Source organism: Rhinoraja longicauda, chromosome 32, assembly GCF_053455715.1.
Source record: "Rhinoraja longicauda isolate Sanriku21f chromosome 32, sRhiLon1.1, whole genome shotgun sequence".
Taxonomy (NCBI): Eukaryota; Metazoa; Chordata; class Chondrichthyes; order Rajiformes; family Arhynchobatidae; genus Rhinoraja; species Rhinoraja longicauda.
Genome location: NC_135984.1, coordinates 13,857,126 through 13,873,064, shown reverse-complemented (window position 1 = coordinate 13,873,064; position 15,939 = coordinate 13,857,126). Strand labels below are relative to the sequence as shown.

The 15,939-nt window shown below is 44.2% G+C and overlaps 1 protein-coding gene across 3 annotated transcripts in view; it reads left to right on the top strand.

The window, feature by feature from the left end:
* Nucleotides 1–2,857: 2,857 nt before the first annotated feature.
* The window catches only part of LOC144608772 (tubulin-specific chaperone cofactor E-like protein), a 52,063-nt gene continuing 38,981 nt past the window's right edge, over nucleotides 2,858–15,939 (top strand). Inside the window, exons 1-4 of one of the 3 annotated variants that reach the window (XM_078426858.1) lie at nucleotides 2,858–2,959; nucleotides 4,191–4,303; nucleotides 13,757–13,910; nucleotides 14,176–14,315. In XM_078426858.1, coding sequence (XP_078282984.1) covers nucleotides 13,778–13,910; nucleotides 14,176–14,315 — 273 coding nt within the window. In that variant the 5' untranslated portion in view covers nucleotides 2,858–2,959; nucleotides 4,191–4,303; nucleotides 13,757–13,777. Of the gene's footprint in view, nucleotides 2,960–4,104; nucleotides 4,304–13,756; nucleotides 13,911–14,175; nucleotides 14,316–15,939 lie in introns of all 3 variants that reach the window. The other 2 variants (XM_078426857.1, XM_078426860.1) reach the window with 2 other exon arrangements.

Sequence of the window (15,939 nt, the reverse complement as noted above, 5' to 3'; positions counted from 1 at the left end):
GTAGACGTGAAGCAAAAGGTCCATTCTTTCATACACATCAGTGAATGAGATGACAATGATTTGGAGCTTGTGATCATAAGCAAGTGTCATTAGATTGTAACAGCTTAGTAACTGAAATTGGACTGTAGGAAAGAACTGCAGATGCTGGTTTAAACCGAAGATCGACACAAAATGCTGGAGTAACAGCAGGACAGACAGCATTCTTGGAGGAAACGAATGGGTGATGTTTCGGGTCGAGACCCTTCTGATGTTTCATCTGTAGTGGAAGTAATAAAGATTAAACAGTTACCCACATTTCCTTTCGGGTAGCTCCACTCTGGCAGAAAGCTTATTGGAGATAAGGTGGAACACTATGGTGAAAAAGATTGAGATGGCTGTGCAGACTAACTTGACACCTGTTTGCACAGGAATTGGGTATGTTGAGAGCCCATTAAGATTACAGCTTCCTTGCTATCATGAAGCAAATGCAAAATGTCAACAGGTTTTGTACGGGGATATGAGAAGGATGTTTAAGAATCTCTCAGTTAAAGGTTTTTGTGAGGTCAAAAGAAACCCCTGCATTTCTCTTGAAGTTGATATGTTGTGTAGTTTATGCACATTTTACTTTATAGATGGACAGGATCCACACTGCAATAAGCGAGTTCGGTATCTCGACCGTGCATACGCAGGTCATAGGTCACAAGCGCTAAACATTCTCGCCGGCTGAACTGCTGCGTGTATACAGTCCTGCGTTTCATCCGTATTCTCTCAGCCGGTGAGAATGTTTAGCGCTCGTGACCTATGACCTGTGCATGCACAGTCGAGATACCGATCTCGCTTATTCGGGGAGTAGCCTTTTAGCCTCTGGGAGGAGGCCTTGTAATGCCTTGCAATTACTTTATTATCGGGGCAGTATTTGCAGCAGAGCCAGATTGAAAATAACTTTTATGGTTGTTGAGCATGACACTTATTGTACTGTTCAATAAATGAGTCGATAACTTGATTAGAACGGATGTCAAGAGTTATGGGGAAAAGGCAGGGAAATGGGATCAGGAGGCAGAGAACAGCCATGATTGAATGGCGGAGTGGACCTGATGGGCCGAATGGCCTAATTCTACTCCAATATCTTGTGAACTGTGATTCGTATCCCAATATGGGCATATTCAAGTATTACCTACTAACTCCATTTTAATGAGTGACGTAACTTTTGTTCCAGAATGGAGACAATTAGGCATGTATGTGTGTGCGCGCTAATGTTAAATGGACAGAGGCTACTGTAAAATAGTTTGCAAAATTGAATCACATTAAATTAAAGGCACAGTGAGAATATAACGTTGGCTAAGCAGGTAAATAACCATTTTGAAAGGATGGAGGTATATAGTAGAGTTCTTCGATGTTGGGTCACCGCTGCTTTTGATATATATTAGTAAACAAAGGTCATTAAATTGGATTTTTACATTTTCATCATATCTGTCCCCACCCCGCCTCTTCTGTTCCTGAATTCTTCATTGACTTTGTTATGTTTAGGTTTTTCCATTACAAACCAAACCGAGCCAATTTCTCTTCATAGAGATGAAATAAACTAGAAATGCTAGAATCTTAAATACAAAAACAAAATGCTGGAGGGATTCAGCAAGTAAGACAGCATCTGTGGAAGGCAATGAACAAATGATGTTTTGAGTTGGAGCCCTTCTTGCATTTGATGATGTTTGGAGGTGGTATTGAATGGCAAGTTATAGTTGTGTAGTGATGGACAACAGCCTGACATACGTGTTCTTATTTTCCAAGTGGTCAGAACCTTTGCAAAGTAATTTGGTGTACTTCAGGTTAGGGAGCATGATCCATCGTGCACTTTAGTGTAATTAAGTTACTTGTAGCTAGAGATACCTTCAAATTACACCATTACAGTTAAAGAATTTAAATTTGAATAATTAAATAAAACTGGAATAGAAAAGGATTGTTACAAAAATTAAAACTGGTTTACTAATATTCGTCAAGAGAAGGGTCCCGCTCTGGAATGTCACCAATACATGTCCTCCAGAGATGCTGCCTGGCCCGCTGAATTTCTACAGCACTTTGTGTTTTATACAAGATTCCAGCATCTGCAATTCCCTTGTATCTTTACCAATATCCTTCATGGAAACAAATCTGCCACCCTTATACAAATTGCTGCATCTTGTGTATACAGACCTACGAACATGATTGGGTGTTAACTGTTGTATGAATTCTGAGGTGATTAATGATGGACAATAAAGGCCAGTATTGTCAGCAACATCCACCAAACAAAATAAATTGCGAAATTTGTTTGTGGATGTCACTTATTGCTAGGTCAGATTCATGACAGTTGACTTTGCAAGGTCAATCTGTGAGGAATATCATTGATTCCTCCTTGGCCTGCTGAGATCGTCCAGCACCTTGTATTTTGATCGAAAGTAATCATTGTTTTGGGGTTTTTGTTTGTTTAGAAGTTACCCTAAAGCGCAGCCTCAAAACTGAGGTTCGTTGCATCCTTACAGGTCCCACAGTTAGTTTCGAGTTATCTTCTTCTATGACATCCTGAAAATCGTTAGCAGTCTCGTGCGTGTCCACTATCATCATTGATCTGTTCACTTCAAATAAGTGGAATGGGCATCACTCCCACCCTGTGAAATGCAACCGATTACCGTTGGGGTGTCTTTCTGCCGGTTCCAGGGATCAGCCTGTGCATGGAGGTAGAGGATGGGGTTATTCCAATCGCCACGATGAATTGGGTGAATAGATTGCACGTTGTACCTTGTCTTGTTTTCCGCGGTCCGGCTTTGGGCCTGGGCCTTTGTCGCCATGGTGATGCCGCGGGGCGGTCACGTGTCGCTGCTGTTTACGCAAATCACGTGTTTGCTGAAAGGTGTTGTGACGTCAGCTCCGCAGGCGCGTACTCGGGAGGCGCGCGCTCTCGCGGCCGCTGTCCACAGCAAAACAGACCTGGAGCGGAGGCGGGAGGGTGAGTGAGTGAGTTAGTGAGGCCCGGAACGGCAGGTGGGGAGAGCGGAGCGACTCCCGGCACAACGGGGACTGGGGACACGGTGGTGACACCGCGGCCTCCGGTGACTGAAAAGGAGGCGCAGAGACCGGGTACACAGGCCCGAGGAGGAGGATGTCAAATTGGGACGGGAGGGGATTAAGCTGGAGAGGGCATTGGAAGAAGGTCGAAGAGAAACCGCAGGCAAGGCAAGGGTTAAAAGCGGAAGCATGAGGTCATGGTCGTCAGCTGGGCAATCAATGGAGAAGGGTCAAAGTAGAAGCTGGTGGTTGGTTGGTTGGTTGGTTGGTTGGTGGGGGGGGGGGTGACAACGACATCGAGGAGGGGGTTTCAAGATGGAGAGAAGGTAAAGGGAATTACAGGGATTCAAAGAGAATGACAAGATTGGCAAATAGAGTGGAGTGTACGAGGAAGGATGATGAAGGAGAACATGGTTTGTGGTTCGTTGGGATTAATGTATATTGCAAAGTGGGGTGGGCATGATGCAGAAGGACCAAAACAAAACATTAAGACTGAAGTTGGTTGTATCCTTGCGGATCCCCCAGTACAGTGTAGCATTGCCATATTCTATGATATCCTGACAATGTTTTAGCGTTTTGTTCAAAGGTTAATTGCCTTCTATTTCTTGGTGTCATTTCTGTTGGTTGTTATCTTGTCCCTTTCTCGGTAATCATAAAGGTTATATTTGTTTACATCCTTTCAGTATTTTCATAAGAGCCAATCTCAAACTGATAAACCTGTGGCTTCCTGGCTCAGGATTGGTTTCCTTATGGAACAGTCAGGTGCCAGTTTAAGGAAGCATTCTGCTATCCATCTCTATTGAAGTTGTGGGCAAAAGTCTCAGCAAATCTATGTCCAATATCTTTAATCAACTTTGGAAGGATATGTGAACCCAGAGTCACATCAAGTATAAACAGCTTATTTTGTCTAAATTACATTTCTCTTTATTAATTTCAATAATAATAATACAGCCAACCCAATCTGAAATACTAAGTGTCATTTACCAGAGCAAAGACTGATGCCAGATAAGTATTTCATAACTCTGTCATAACTTATCTGTCTTTTTTTGTCAATGTCTTCTTTCCACTCTGCTTTGCCTTGCTTAGTTTATTCCTTTGGTGGTCCGAAAGGCTCTGCTGACAGGTATGGTTAGGATGCTGCTATCATCTGCACCTGAATCTATCTCTTCCAGTGCAAGAGCTACAGACTTGTTCTCAAAGCCAAAGATACAATCCATAGTTCAGAAGGAAGTGGAGTCAATTGGAAAATAAGATTTGCCCATCGTCTAATTGGATTTTTCACCAGGTATTTTGAATCCTCCACTTCTTTTACTTTGCAAGTTGTCTGCGTAACAATACAATACAATATATCTTTATTGTCATTGTACAGGGGTACAACGAGATTGGGAATGCGCCTCCCATACGATGCAATAAATTAATTAGCTAGTCAGTATTTAAACAACCCAATGAAACAAATTAGAACAGTTTTAAAACAGAATAAAGTGCAAGTAGATCTGTGCCGGTTTACTGTGCGATGTGACCATCCGGCTCAGCAGGACCGGTTCATAGCAGCTATGGCCCTGGGGATGAAGCTGTTCCTGAGTCTGGAGGTGTGGGCGTAGAAGGCCTTGTATCGTCTGCCCGATGGTAGAAGTTCGAACAGACTGTTGCAGGGGTGTGAAGAGTATTTGTGGATGCTGGTGGCTTTTTTGAGGCATCGTGTGTTGTAGATGCCCTCCAAGGCTGGTAGCTGTGTACAGATAGTCCTCTGAGCTCTATGGACTACCCGCTGAAGAGCTTTCCTCTCTGCCTCCGTGCAGCTGAGATACCATACAGGGATGCCATGTGTTAGGATGTTCTCTATGGTGCAGCGGTAGAAGGTCGTCAGCAGCTGTTGGGGTAGACCAGACTTTTTCAGTGTTCTTGGGTAGAACAGTCGTTGCTGTGCCTTCTTGACCAGCGCAGCAGTGTTATTGGACCATGTTAGGTCCTCCGAAATGTGAGTGCCCAACAGACTCGGGGCTCCAAATAATTAGAGCAGATGAAGGAGCAATAATGTCTAATGTTGATTTTTTTGTTTGCAAACTTAAATATATTCTATTTTTATACTGGAAATGCTCTTCTCCAGAAACTGGTTTGGATCTGCGATATATTGAAGTGTTGAAGTATAAGAGAAATGAACCAGATATCATACAGAGCACAGAAAACTGCAAAGATATGGAGCTCACCTGACATTGAATGCGGCTTTGCAGGTCAGGCAGCATCTCTGGAGAAAAGGAATAGGTGATGTTTCGGGTCGAGAGCCTTCTATCCCTACGTCACCTATCCCTATTCTCCAGAGATGCTGCCTTCACCCGCTGAGTTACTACAGCTTTTTGTGTCTATCTTCGGTGTAAACCAACTTCTGTAGTTACTTCCTACACATTGAATGCAGCTTGCTTCATTCTTGGTTCTCGGAGCAATTGGATCTGCACTCTTTTGAACAAAAGCTGTAAGTTGTTGAGGACAACTGGATTTGCATCAATATTACTTGCTGATTAGAAAAAGAGAAAAAAGCTTGGATTGAGAGAAAACAAAGAGAGTTCAAGGCTATCACATTTAATAATTCATGGTTATATTTAAATTAAAGGGTATTTTTATGACTGATGGGGGTATTTTGCAATGTGCAATTTCATAGGTGTGAATAGGTGATAAAGGGTGGCAAGACTTTGGTAAAGTTTAGAAATTAAGTGATGGGTGTTAATAAAGAAACAGGTTTTGCTCATCAAACTGTTCTGGATGTCAAGTTGCCACTCAATAATGCTGTGTATTTAGAAACAAGATTGTGCCCCTGTGATTGCAAAGACTTTTGATCTTGGTAGACTCCACCATCGTCCCATTGATATAAACAGGATTGTGGGTCCTCATCCTTCCTCTTCTAAAGTCCACAACCGTTCATTGGTTTTACTGATATTGAGAGCCAGGTTGCTAAACAAAGGTTGTTGTGCTGGCACCATTTGGTCAATCGGTCGATCTCACTTCTATACTCTGACTCATCACCATCTGTAATTCGTCCAACAACGGTGGTGTCGTCAGCAAACTTGAAGATGGATTTCGCATTATGTCCGGTTACACAGTTATGAATATAGAGTGAGTAGAGCAGGGGGCTGAGCAAGCAGCTTTGAGGTGCTCCCTTACTGATTGTTAATGAGGAAGAAGTATTTCTGCCAATTCGAACAGTCTGTGGATGAGGAATTCGAAGATCCAATTGCAGAGGGATGCGCAGAGACCCAGTTCCTTGAGCTTGGTAACCAGCTTGGAGGGATGATGGTATTGAACGCTGAGCTATCTATAAACAACAGCCTGACGCAAGTGTATTTATTGTCCAAATGGTCCAGTGTGGAGTGGAGAGCCAGTGAGATCTACGTTGACCTGTTGTGGAGGTAGGCAAACAGTAGTGGGTCGAGGTTCTTGTTGAGGTAGGAGTTGATATCCACCATAACCAGCCTCTCAAAGCACTTCATCACCACAGATGTTAGTGCCACTGGTAGATAGTCGTTGAGGCATGTCACCTTACTCTTCTTGGGCACCAGTATTATTGATGCCCTCTTAAAGCAGGTGGGACCCTCAGATCTCAGGAGTGAGAGGTTGAAAATGTCTGCAAAAACCCCAGCCAGTTGGTCTGCACAGGTTTTAAGAACTCAACCGGGTATATCATCAGGTCCAGGCACTTTCCGAGGGTTCACCCCCTGAAGGATCTTCTGACGTTTGCCTCTGTGACTGACTGTTATACCATCAGGGCGTATGGGGGCTCGGGAAGGCACATCAGTATTCTCCTTATCAAAGCGTGCGTAGAACGCATTGAGCTCGTCAGGGAGTGATGCTTCGCTGTCGCTTGAGCTGCCTCCTGGTTTCACCTTGTAGGAGATGATGGCATTCAAACCCTGCCACAGTTGCCAAACATCCGCCCCATCCTCCAGCTAAGAGCGTAAGTCCCTTTTGGCCTTTTTGATGGCCTTGTCAAGGTTGTATCCTGACTTCTTATAGGCCTCTGCGTCACCAGACCTCAATGCCCGAGACCTGGTCCTCAGAGGAATGCGGATCTCCTGGTTCATTCAAGGCTTCTGGTTAGGGAACACTCGGAAGGTTTTTGTAGGGACACAGTCCTCCACACATTTCCTTATGAAGTGTGTAATGACTGTGGCGTTTTCATTCAGGTCTGCTGCCAAGTCTTTGAACATTGCCCAGTCTACTGACTCCAAGCAGTCCTGGAGTTGTTCCTCTGCCTCCCCAGACCAGCTCTGTGCAGTCCTCACCTCTGGGGGTGCGCTCTTCAGTTGCTGCCTGGATGCAGGAAGCAGCAACACCGCCGAATGGTCTGATTTCCTGATGTGAGGGCGAGGGATAGAGCGATAGGCATCCTTGATGGTCGTACAGCAGTGGTCAAGGCTGCAGACGACATGTTGGTGATAGTTTGAGAGTGATGTTTTTCAGGTTGGCTTTGTTGTAGTCCCCGGCTATGGTGGTAAACGCTTTGGGGTACGCTGTCTGGTGCTTGTTGACAAGCACAGCAGAGGAACAAGCCCCTTGCGCCAACCATTACACCATTCTCACTAATCCCGTATGGCTGCATATGGTCTCCCTGTTCCACACCTGTTCATATGTCTGTCTGGTTTAAACATCAGATCTGTCTGACAGATCTGCATCCATACCTCCCCTGGCAGCATTTTGCAGGCATCTACCACTCTCTCTGTTTTTTAAAAAAAACCTTGCCATGCACATCTTGTTTAAAGTTCCTCCATTCATCTTAAACCTATGCCTCTGGTATTTCACATTTCCATCCTGGGAAAAGGATGCTGACTAGCTGCCCTATCTACGCTTTATATAATTTTATATTGTTCTAACATGTTGCCCCTCAACCTCCCAAGTTCTAGAGAAAACAATCCAAGTTTGTCCAAGCTTTGCTTGTAGCTAATACACTCCAATATGGGGTGATCGTGGTCTTGAAGAAAGTGGGAACATCAGTAGGGAGCGGTTAAAAATGGCCACGAATACTCTTGCCAGCTTTTCCATGCAGGTCCTGAGGACATAGCCAGTGACTCCATCTGAGCCAGTTGGTATCCGCAGGTTCGTGCCAGAGCTGGTGTCAGGAGGGCCTATCTGATCAGTGATCAGCAGTGACCAGGGGTACAGATGCACCTGAGGTTGATGGGGTGGATGATGTCTTTCCACCGATCTTCTGTTCATAGCAAGCGTAAAATGCATTGAGCTCATCAGGGAGTGATGCACTGTTGCCAGAGATACTGCCCGACTTCACTTTGCTTCGAGAGGCACATTAACTCCAGCCTCCCAACAGCTCTGATACATTACAGTTTGCCTACTGGGCACAGCAGATGCCTTCACTCTGGCCCTACACTCATTGTTGAAACATATAGATAGCAAGGACATCTACGTCAGACTCATTGACCAGCTTCAACACGATAATCCCAACCTAACTCTTCAAATTCCTGGGCCTACCAGTCAACAACTGTTTCTGCTGCTGGATCCTTGCCTCTGACCCATAGACTACACAGTGAGGATAAGCAACAAAATATCCTCCACAATCATTTTGATCATCAGTGCCCCACAAGAATGCGTTCTCAACCCTTTACTATACTCCTTGTACACTCATAACTGCAGCCAAATTCTGGTCTAACTCCATTTACATGTTTTTAAAGGACACCACTGCAGTTGGCTGTATCGCGAACAATTATGAGAGTGTAGCGGCTCCCAAGGGTCGGGCCATACCACTACCGAAACCCTCGGCACGGGAATGGACCAGTCCAGGGGGGCGGCCCTTAGCTACGGGGATAAAGGACGGGATTTTAGGCGCGATCTCTCTCTCGCAGACTCGACCGGACTAGAGAACACAACAAATAAATCCCTCCTGAAATACCTGGCTCCTCACCTTTATTTCGGGCTTTTCGACGCGCCACAAGAGCGAGTACAAGAAGGGGATAGAGGTCTTAAAACAGAGCAACAAAACAATAGCGTCTCCCTCAATGTCAGCAAGAAGACGGAACTGGTTATTGACTTCAGGAAATGAGGTGGAGCACACACCCTAATTGAGATGGTCAAAAGTTTTTTTGTGTAAATATCACCAATAATTTATCCTGGACCAAACACATTGAACCTTTGGCCAAGGAACTACACCAATGCCTCTACTTCCTCAGATGATCAAGGAGTTTGGCATGTCTTCAACAACTCTCACCAACTTCTACTGATGCACCATGGAAAGTATCCTATTGGGGTTGGTCACAAAAGCTTGAAGGCTCATAACACCAGATTCAGGAACAGCGTCTTACCCATTGTTAATCAGACTAGCAGTCCTCCCATAAACTAGGATGTCGTCCCAATCTTTGAACTTGTCTCATTGCGGACCTTACACTTTTCCTCTGAAACAGCAGTGCATAATACTGTAACACTATACTATGAACTCTGGTAATTTTTCCCTACCTGTTGTACTTGTGTATGACTTGATTGTACTCATAGTATGATTTGACTGGACAGGATGCAAATAAAGTTTTCCACAGTATCTTGGTACTTGTGACGATAATAAATGTCAATCCAGGGAACAGCTCATATATATACAGCCGGAAACAGGCCTTTTCGGCCCTCCAAGTCCGTGCCGCCCAGCGATCCCCGTACATTAACACTATCCTACACCCACTAGGGACAATTTTTACCTTTACCCAGCCAATTAACCTACATACCTGTACGTCTTTGGAGTGTGGGAGGAAACCGAAGATCTCGGAGAAAACCCACGCAGGTCACGGGGAGAACGTACAAACTCCTTACAGTGCAGCACCCGTAGTCAGGATCGAACCTGAGTCTCCGGCGCTGCATTCGCTGGAAAGCAGCAACTCTACCGCTGCGCTACCGTGCCGCCCTTACTTACTTGACAACCTCTACCTTCTCAACACCTGTTCCAGGTGTACACTTGCCCTATTCCCGAACTCTACCTCCGTTACATTGGCGACTGCATTGGTGCTACCTCCTGCACCCATGCAGAACGCACTGACTTCATCAACTTCACTAATTTCCATCCTGCACTCAAATTCACTTGGACCATCTCCGACATCTCCGTACCATTTCTAGGTCTCACCGCCTCCATCACAGGAAACAGACTATTGACCGACATCCACTACAAACCTACTGACTCCCATAGCTATCTTGACTACACTTCTTCCCACCCTGCTTCCTATAAAGACTCTATCCCCTACTCCCAATTCCTCCGTCTAAGTCGCATCTGCACCCAGGATGCGGTGTTCCATACCAGGGCCTCGGAGATGTCCTCATTCTTTAGGAAACGGGTTCCCCTCTTCCATTAGAGACGAGGGTCTCACTAAGGTCTCCTCGATATCCCGCAGCGCTCTTGCTCCCCCTCCCCCATTCGTGAAAAGGACAGAGTTCCCCTTGTCCTCGCGTTCCACCCCATCAGCCGACGCATACAGCATATAATCCTCCAACATTTTCGCCCCCTCCAACGGAATCCCACTACCGGCCACATCTTCCCATCTGTTGAAAGACTGGAGCGACTAGGTTTGTATACACTGGAATTTAGAAGGATGAGAGGGGATCTTATCGAAACGTATAAGATTATTAAGGGGTTGGACACGTTGGAGGCAGGAAACATGTTCCCAATGTTGGGGGAGTCCAGAACCAGGGGCCACAGTTTAAGAATAAGGGGTAGGCCATTTAGAACAGAGATGAGGAAAAACTTTTTTAGTCAGAGTTGTGAATCTGTGGAATTCTCTGCCTCAGAGGGCAGTGGAGGCCAATTCTCTGAATACATTCAAGAGAGAGCTAGATAGAGCTCTTAAGGATAGCGGAGTCAGGGGGTATGGGGAGAAAGCAGGAACGGGGTACTGATTGAGAATGATCAGCCTTGATCACATTGAATGGCGGTGCTGGCTCGAAGGGCCGAATGGCCTACTCCTGCACCTATTGTCTATTGTCCACCCCTTTCTGCTTTCCGCAGAGACTGTTCCCTCCGAAACTCCCTGGTCAACATGTCCCTTCCCACCCAAACCACCCCCTCCCCAGCTACTTTCCCCTGCAACCGCAGGAGATGTAACACCTGTCCCTTTATCTCCCCCCTCGACTCCATCCAAGGACCAAACAATCTTTCCAGGTGAGGCAGAGGTTCACTTGCACCTCCTCCAACCTCATCTACTGTATCCGCTGTTCCAAGTGTCTAAATTGGCGAGACCAAGTGTAGACTCGGCGATCGTTTCACTGAACACCTCTGCGCAGTCCGTCTTAACCTACCTGATCCCCCGGTGGCTCAGCACTTCAACGCCATTCCCAATCTGACCTTTCTGTCCTGGGCCTCCTCCATTGTCAGAGTGAGGCCCAGCGCAAATTGGAGGAACAGCCCCTCATTTCGCTTGGGTAGTTTACATCCTGGTGGTATGAACATTGACTTCTCTAACTTCAGATAGCCCTTGCTTTCCTTCTCTATCCCCTCCCCCTTCCCAGTTCCCCCACTAGTCTTACTGTCTCTGACCACATTCTATCTTTGTCCCGCCCCCTCCCCTGACATCCATCTGAAGAAGGGTTTCGACCCGAAACGTCACCCATTCCTTCTCCCCAGAGATGCTGCCTGACCGGTTGAGTTATTCCAGCATTTTTTGTCTCTACCTTCCCAATCTCTCCACCTACTGCTCCCGTTTCCATCTGTTAACCATTTCCAAGTAGCACAAGCAAGGATGCCTGTGCCCTATTGGTTTCGGTGCAATCTTTCCTCCTTGTGCAGGTCCCACCTGCCCTGGAAGAGATCCCAATGATTCGGGCATCTGAAGCCCTTCCTCCCCCCCCCCCCCCTCTCCCCCCTCCCTCTCTATAACAGCTCTTTGGCCAAACATGTAACTGTACTCTTTCCTATTTCTTGCCTCACGAGCATCTGGTACAGGGAGTAATTCCAAATTGACAATGCTTTGTCAAAGACAATCTATGTATTTTTAAATGGTTTATATTTCTCTCAGCATTGATTCCAATAATTTGTCTGCCACTGAACTTTAATTGGGCTTTCATTATTTGGTTATCTCTTCCTTGTTTGAACAACAGTACATTAAAAAAAGCTTCATTCCGTTGGTAACCATGGTGTCGATAAGGATGATTCAGAAATAATTGTCAGAGTTTCTAATTTCTTATGGTGTGTGTTTTTTTAAACATCCTGGATATATTACATTTAGGACTGGTAGTTTATTCACTTTAAGATAGCAACCTTGATAATTTTACTACATGTTTATCCCATCTAATATTTCAAATATATTAAAGTTTTCTGTACAGGAAAGAACTCCAGATGCTGATTTAAATCAAAGATAAACACAAAATGCAGGAGTATCTCAGCAGAACAGGCAGCATCTCTGGTGAGAAGGAATGGGTGACTTTTCGGGTCGAGACCCTTCTTCAGACTCGTCACCCATTCCTTCCCTCCAGAGATGCTGCCTGTCCCGCTGAGTTACTCCAGCATTCTGTGTTTATCTTAAAGTTTTCTGTACATTGGCATGCAATTTATAAGGTGACAAATAGGAAACTCAAATACCCCTGCTTGCGCATTTTTTTGACATGCATTGGATACATTAAATGAGTATAAATATTAACTGTATTTTCCTTATAGTGTCACAGGCAGGTGCATGCATGGGTTTGTGATAACTTGTGTGCAAAGATAGAGTTAATTAAATTTAGAGTTAACGAAGATAGAGTTAACTGGAGTTAGCAAGAATTTGTTAACTTCCTATTTTTAACTTATGGCTTCAGCAGCTGATAGGAAAATGCCAAATTCAATTGAGTTGGTTTATGGAATTCAAAAACATCTAGTTGAGGCATTTGTTCAATATTTACTTGATGACCTGCCAGTCCCCATGTCAAATAAATGGAAACAAAAAGACTTAATTATAAACAGAGCTATCAGCCTTGCCCTCACGGAATGCAGGAATTTTGAAACCATGGTGATAAAATGGTTTAGAACATCTTGAGGACAAAATAGGCACTATATAAATGCAAATTCTTTATCTTGTTTTCCTTTTTGAAATAAATACTACTCCCTCTTTGTTATACACAAGAAAATGGTTCTACATTTTGCCATAATTTTTTAACGTACATATTTAAATAGTTAATAATCTATTAGATTGGCTAATAATACACAATTGTTTCTCCAATGTTGAAGGTCTAGATTTGTGTGGATTGTACGTACTTTACCACTGATGCAGAATCTCTCATTAATTAGTTGGTATTGCTACGTGGGACTTCCATTTCGGGGTCGAAGTATATCCACCACGTTTGAGGGCACCTAATTATTTGCAAAGCAATGGTGGATCTCAAAACTAATATATTTTATGCTGCAGCATTCTACTCAAATGAAAGATTGTTCCGCATGCAAACTTTCTCTTGCTGGGGATTTTACAGCATATTAAATGCATGAAAACGTCCTGCAGTGGAAGAGTGACCATGTAAATGCAGTGAAATGCATGAAGAAGAAAATTAGTTGTTCCAATATGTTATAAAGACAAATGACTAGGATCCACTCTAAACTTGGGTTAGACAATTTTGCATGATCTCAAACAACTTCAATTAATTATATAATTTCTGTCATTATTATGGGTGTTTTGCATGCCTGGATACAGTACAAAATTGGATTATGCATATCTTGGTCTTATTTTAATACTTTGCCTGCTTTCCACTAATCTATTTGTACAGAAATAAGAGTAATTATTCGGCTCTATTATCTCTGCAGACTGCTCTTGCCAATTGAAAGATGGATGATACACGTGGACGCAGTTTTGTTGAGGTTATTTGTGAGAAGTACAGTCCAGAAAACTTCCCGTTTCGACGAGGAATGGGTATTGGCATTCAAATCTGTTCTGGGCCTCAGGGCTCACCTTTGAAAGGTGAGTGAGCCTCTATATCTGCCACAAAACCTAGTTTTTGCTTGTTTTCCGGCAGCTAATCACCTATTTACCACTTATGTGGGCCTGAAGTAAAATAGATGTGATGATTGCAAACCCCAAGCAATTCCTTACATGTTTTAATGTTCCCCTTGCATTTGAGCTGCAAATCCTGTTGATGTGTATTTATGCAAAATAATTCTCGGTTAAAGTTGGTCTATTATTTACTCCATTGTTCAGAATTAAACAGTATATATGTTTCCTTTAGCACGTCTACACCTTCCAGCTATCCTCGTGCTGGACAGTTGTGGAATTAACACTGCTGGAGAGGAAAGTGACATTGCTGCCATCTGCTCACATGTTTCTGAACTCGACTTATCCGATAACAATCTACAAGACTGGTACGAGGTAAATAGGTTATGATCCAAGAATTGCAAAGTACAGATGGTAGGTTTTACACACAAATTGCATGTGCCGCTATGTCTTTTGTACGCCATTTCACTAATAAGGTTTAAGAAAACTTGGTGGGGAACGGTCTCGAACCGAAACGTTATCCACTTTGGTGGCAAGAACAGGAAAGCAGACTATTATCTGAATGGTGGCCGATTAGGAGAAGGGGAGATACAACGAGACCTGGGTGTCGTGGTACACCAGTCATTGAAAATAGGCATGCAGGTGCAGCAGGCAGTGAAGAAAGCGAATGGTATGTTGGCATTCATAGCGAGGGGATTTGAGTATAGGAGCAGGGAGGTACAGGGCATTGGTGAGACCACACCTGGAGTATTGCGTACAGTTTTGGTCTCCTAATCTGAGGAAAGACATTCTTGCCATAGAGAGAGTACAGAGAAGGTTCACCAGATTGATTCCTGGGATGGCAGGACTTTCATATGAAGAAAGACTGGATAGACTCGGCTTGTACTCGCTGGAATTTAGAAGATTGAGGGGGGATCTTATAGAAACTTACAAAATTCTTAAGGGGTTGGACAGGCTAGATGCAGGAAGATTGCTCCTGATGTTGGGGAAGTCCAGAACAAGGGATCACAGTTTAAGGATAAGGGGGAAGTCTTTTAGGGCCGAGATGAGAACGTTTTTTTTTCACACAGAGTGGTGAATCTGTGGAATTCTCTGCCACAGAAGGTAGTTGAGGCCAGTTCATTGGCTATATTTAAGAGGGAGTTAGATGTGGCCCTTGTGGCTAAAGGGATCAGAGGGTATGGAGAGAAGGCAGGTACGGGATACTGAGTTGGATGATCAGCCATGATCATATTGAATGGCGGTGCAGGCTCGAAGGGCCGAATGGCCTACTCCCGCACCTATTTTCTATTTTTCTATGTCACCCATTCCTTCTCTCCAGAGATGCTGTCTGACCTGCTAAGGTACTCTAGCTTTTTGTGTCTAACTTAAGAAAACTTGGTCTTTATTCGTGAAATTAATTAGCTTTTTCTCTTGTCTCAGTTATGGCATAGCCAATTTTTTTCTGGATTAGTTTTCTCTACTTACTTATTTTTACAGGCATTGTCTTGTTAATGGCACGCAGTTCTAAATTAGTTACAGTACAAAACGGAAAACTCTGGAAACATGATTGAGATCAATCAGCAATTCAGGAGAAACCAACAAGCTAACTTTTTGGGTGCAGCTCTTCCCTCAGAACTATTTTCATCTCGTGCTTCTCCCTGTAAATGATGTTGGCCAGCAACTTAACTGCAGATTGACATCACGGATAATATCAGTTCTCTCTTCTTCTGATGTTGATCAAACTCTTTCCAGTAGAGATCACTGGGTCAGAAATACGAACTTTGAGATTTTTCTCTTCAAGCACAGTGGGCAGCACACTGGCGCAATGGTCGAGTTGCTGTCTTACAGCGCCAGAGACCCGGGGTCGATCTTGTTTATGGGTGCTGGCTGTACGGAGTTTATACTTTCCATGACCGCGTTGGTTTTGTCCAGATGCTCCACTTTCCTCCCACAATCCAAAGACGTACAGATTTGTAGGTCATTTGGCTTTGGTAAAAATTACTAATTGTCCCTAGTG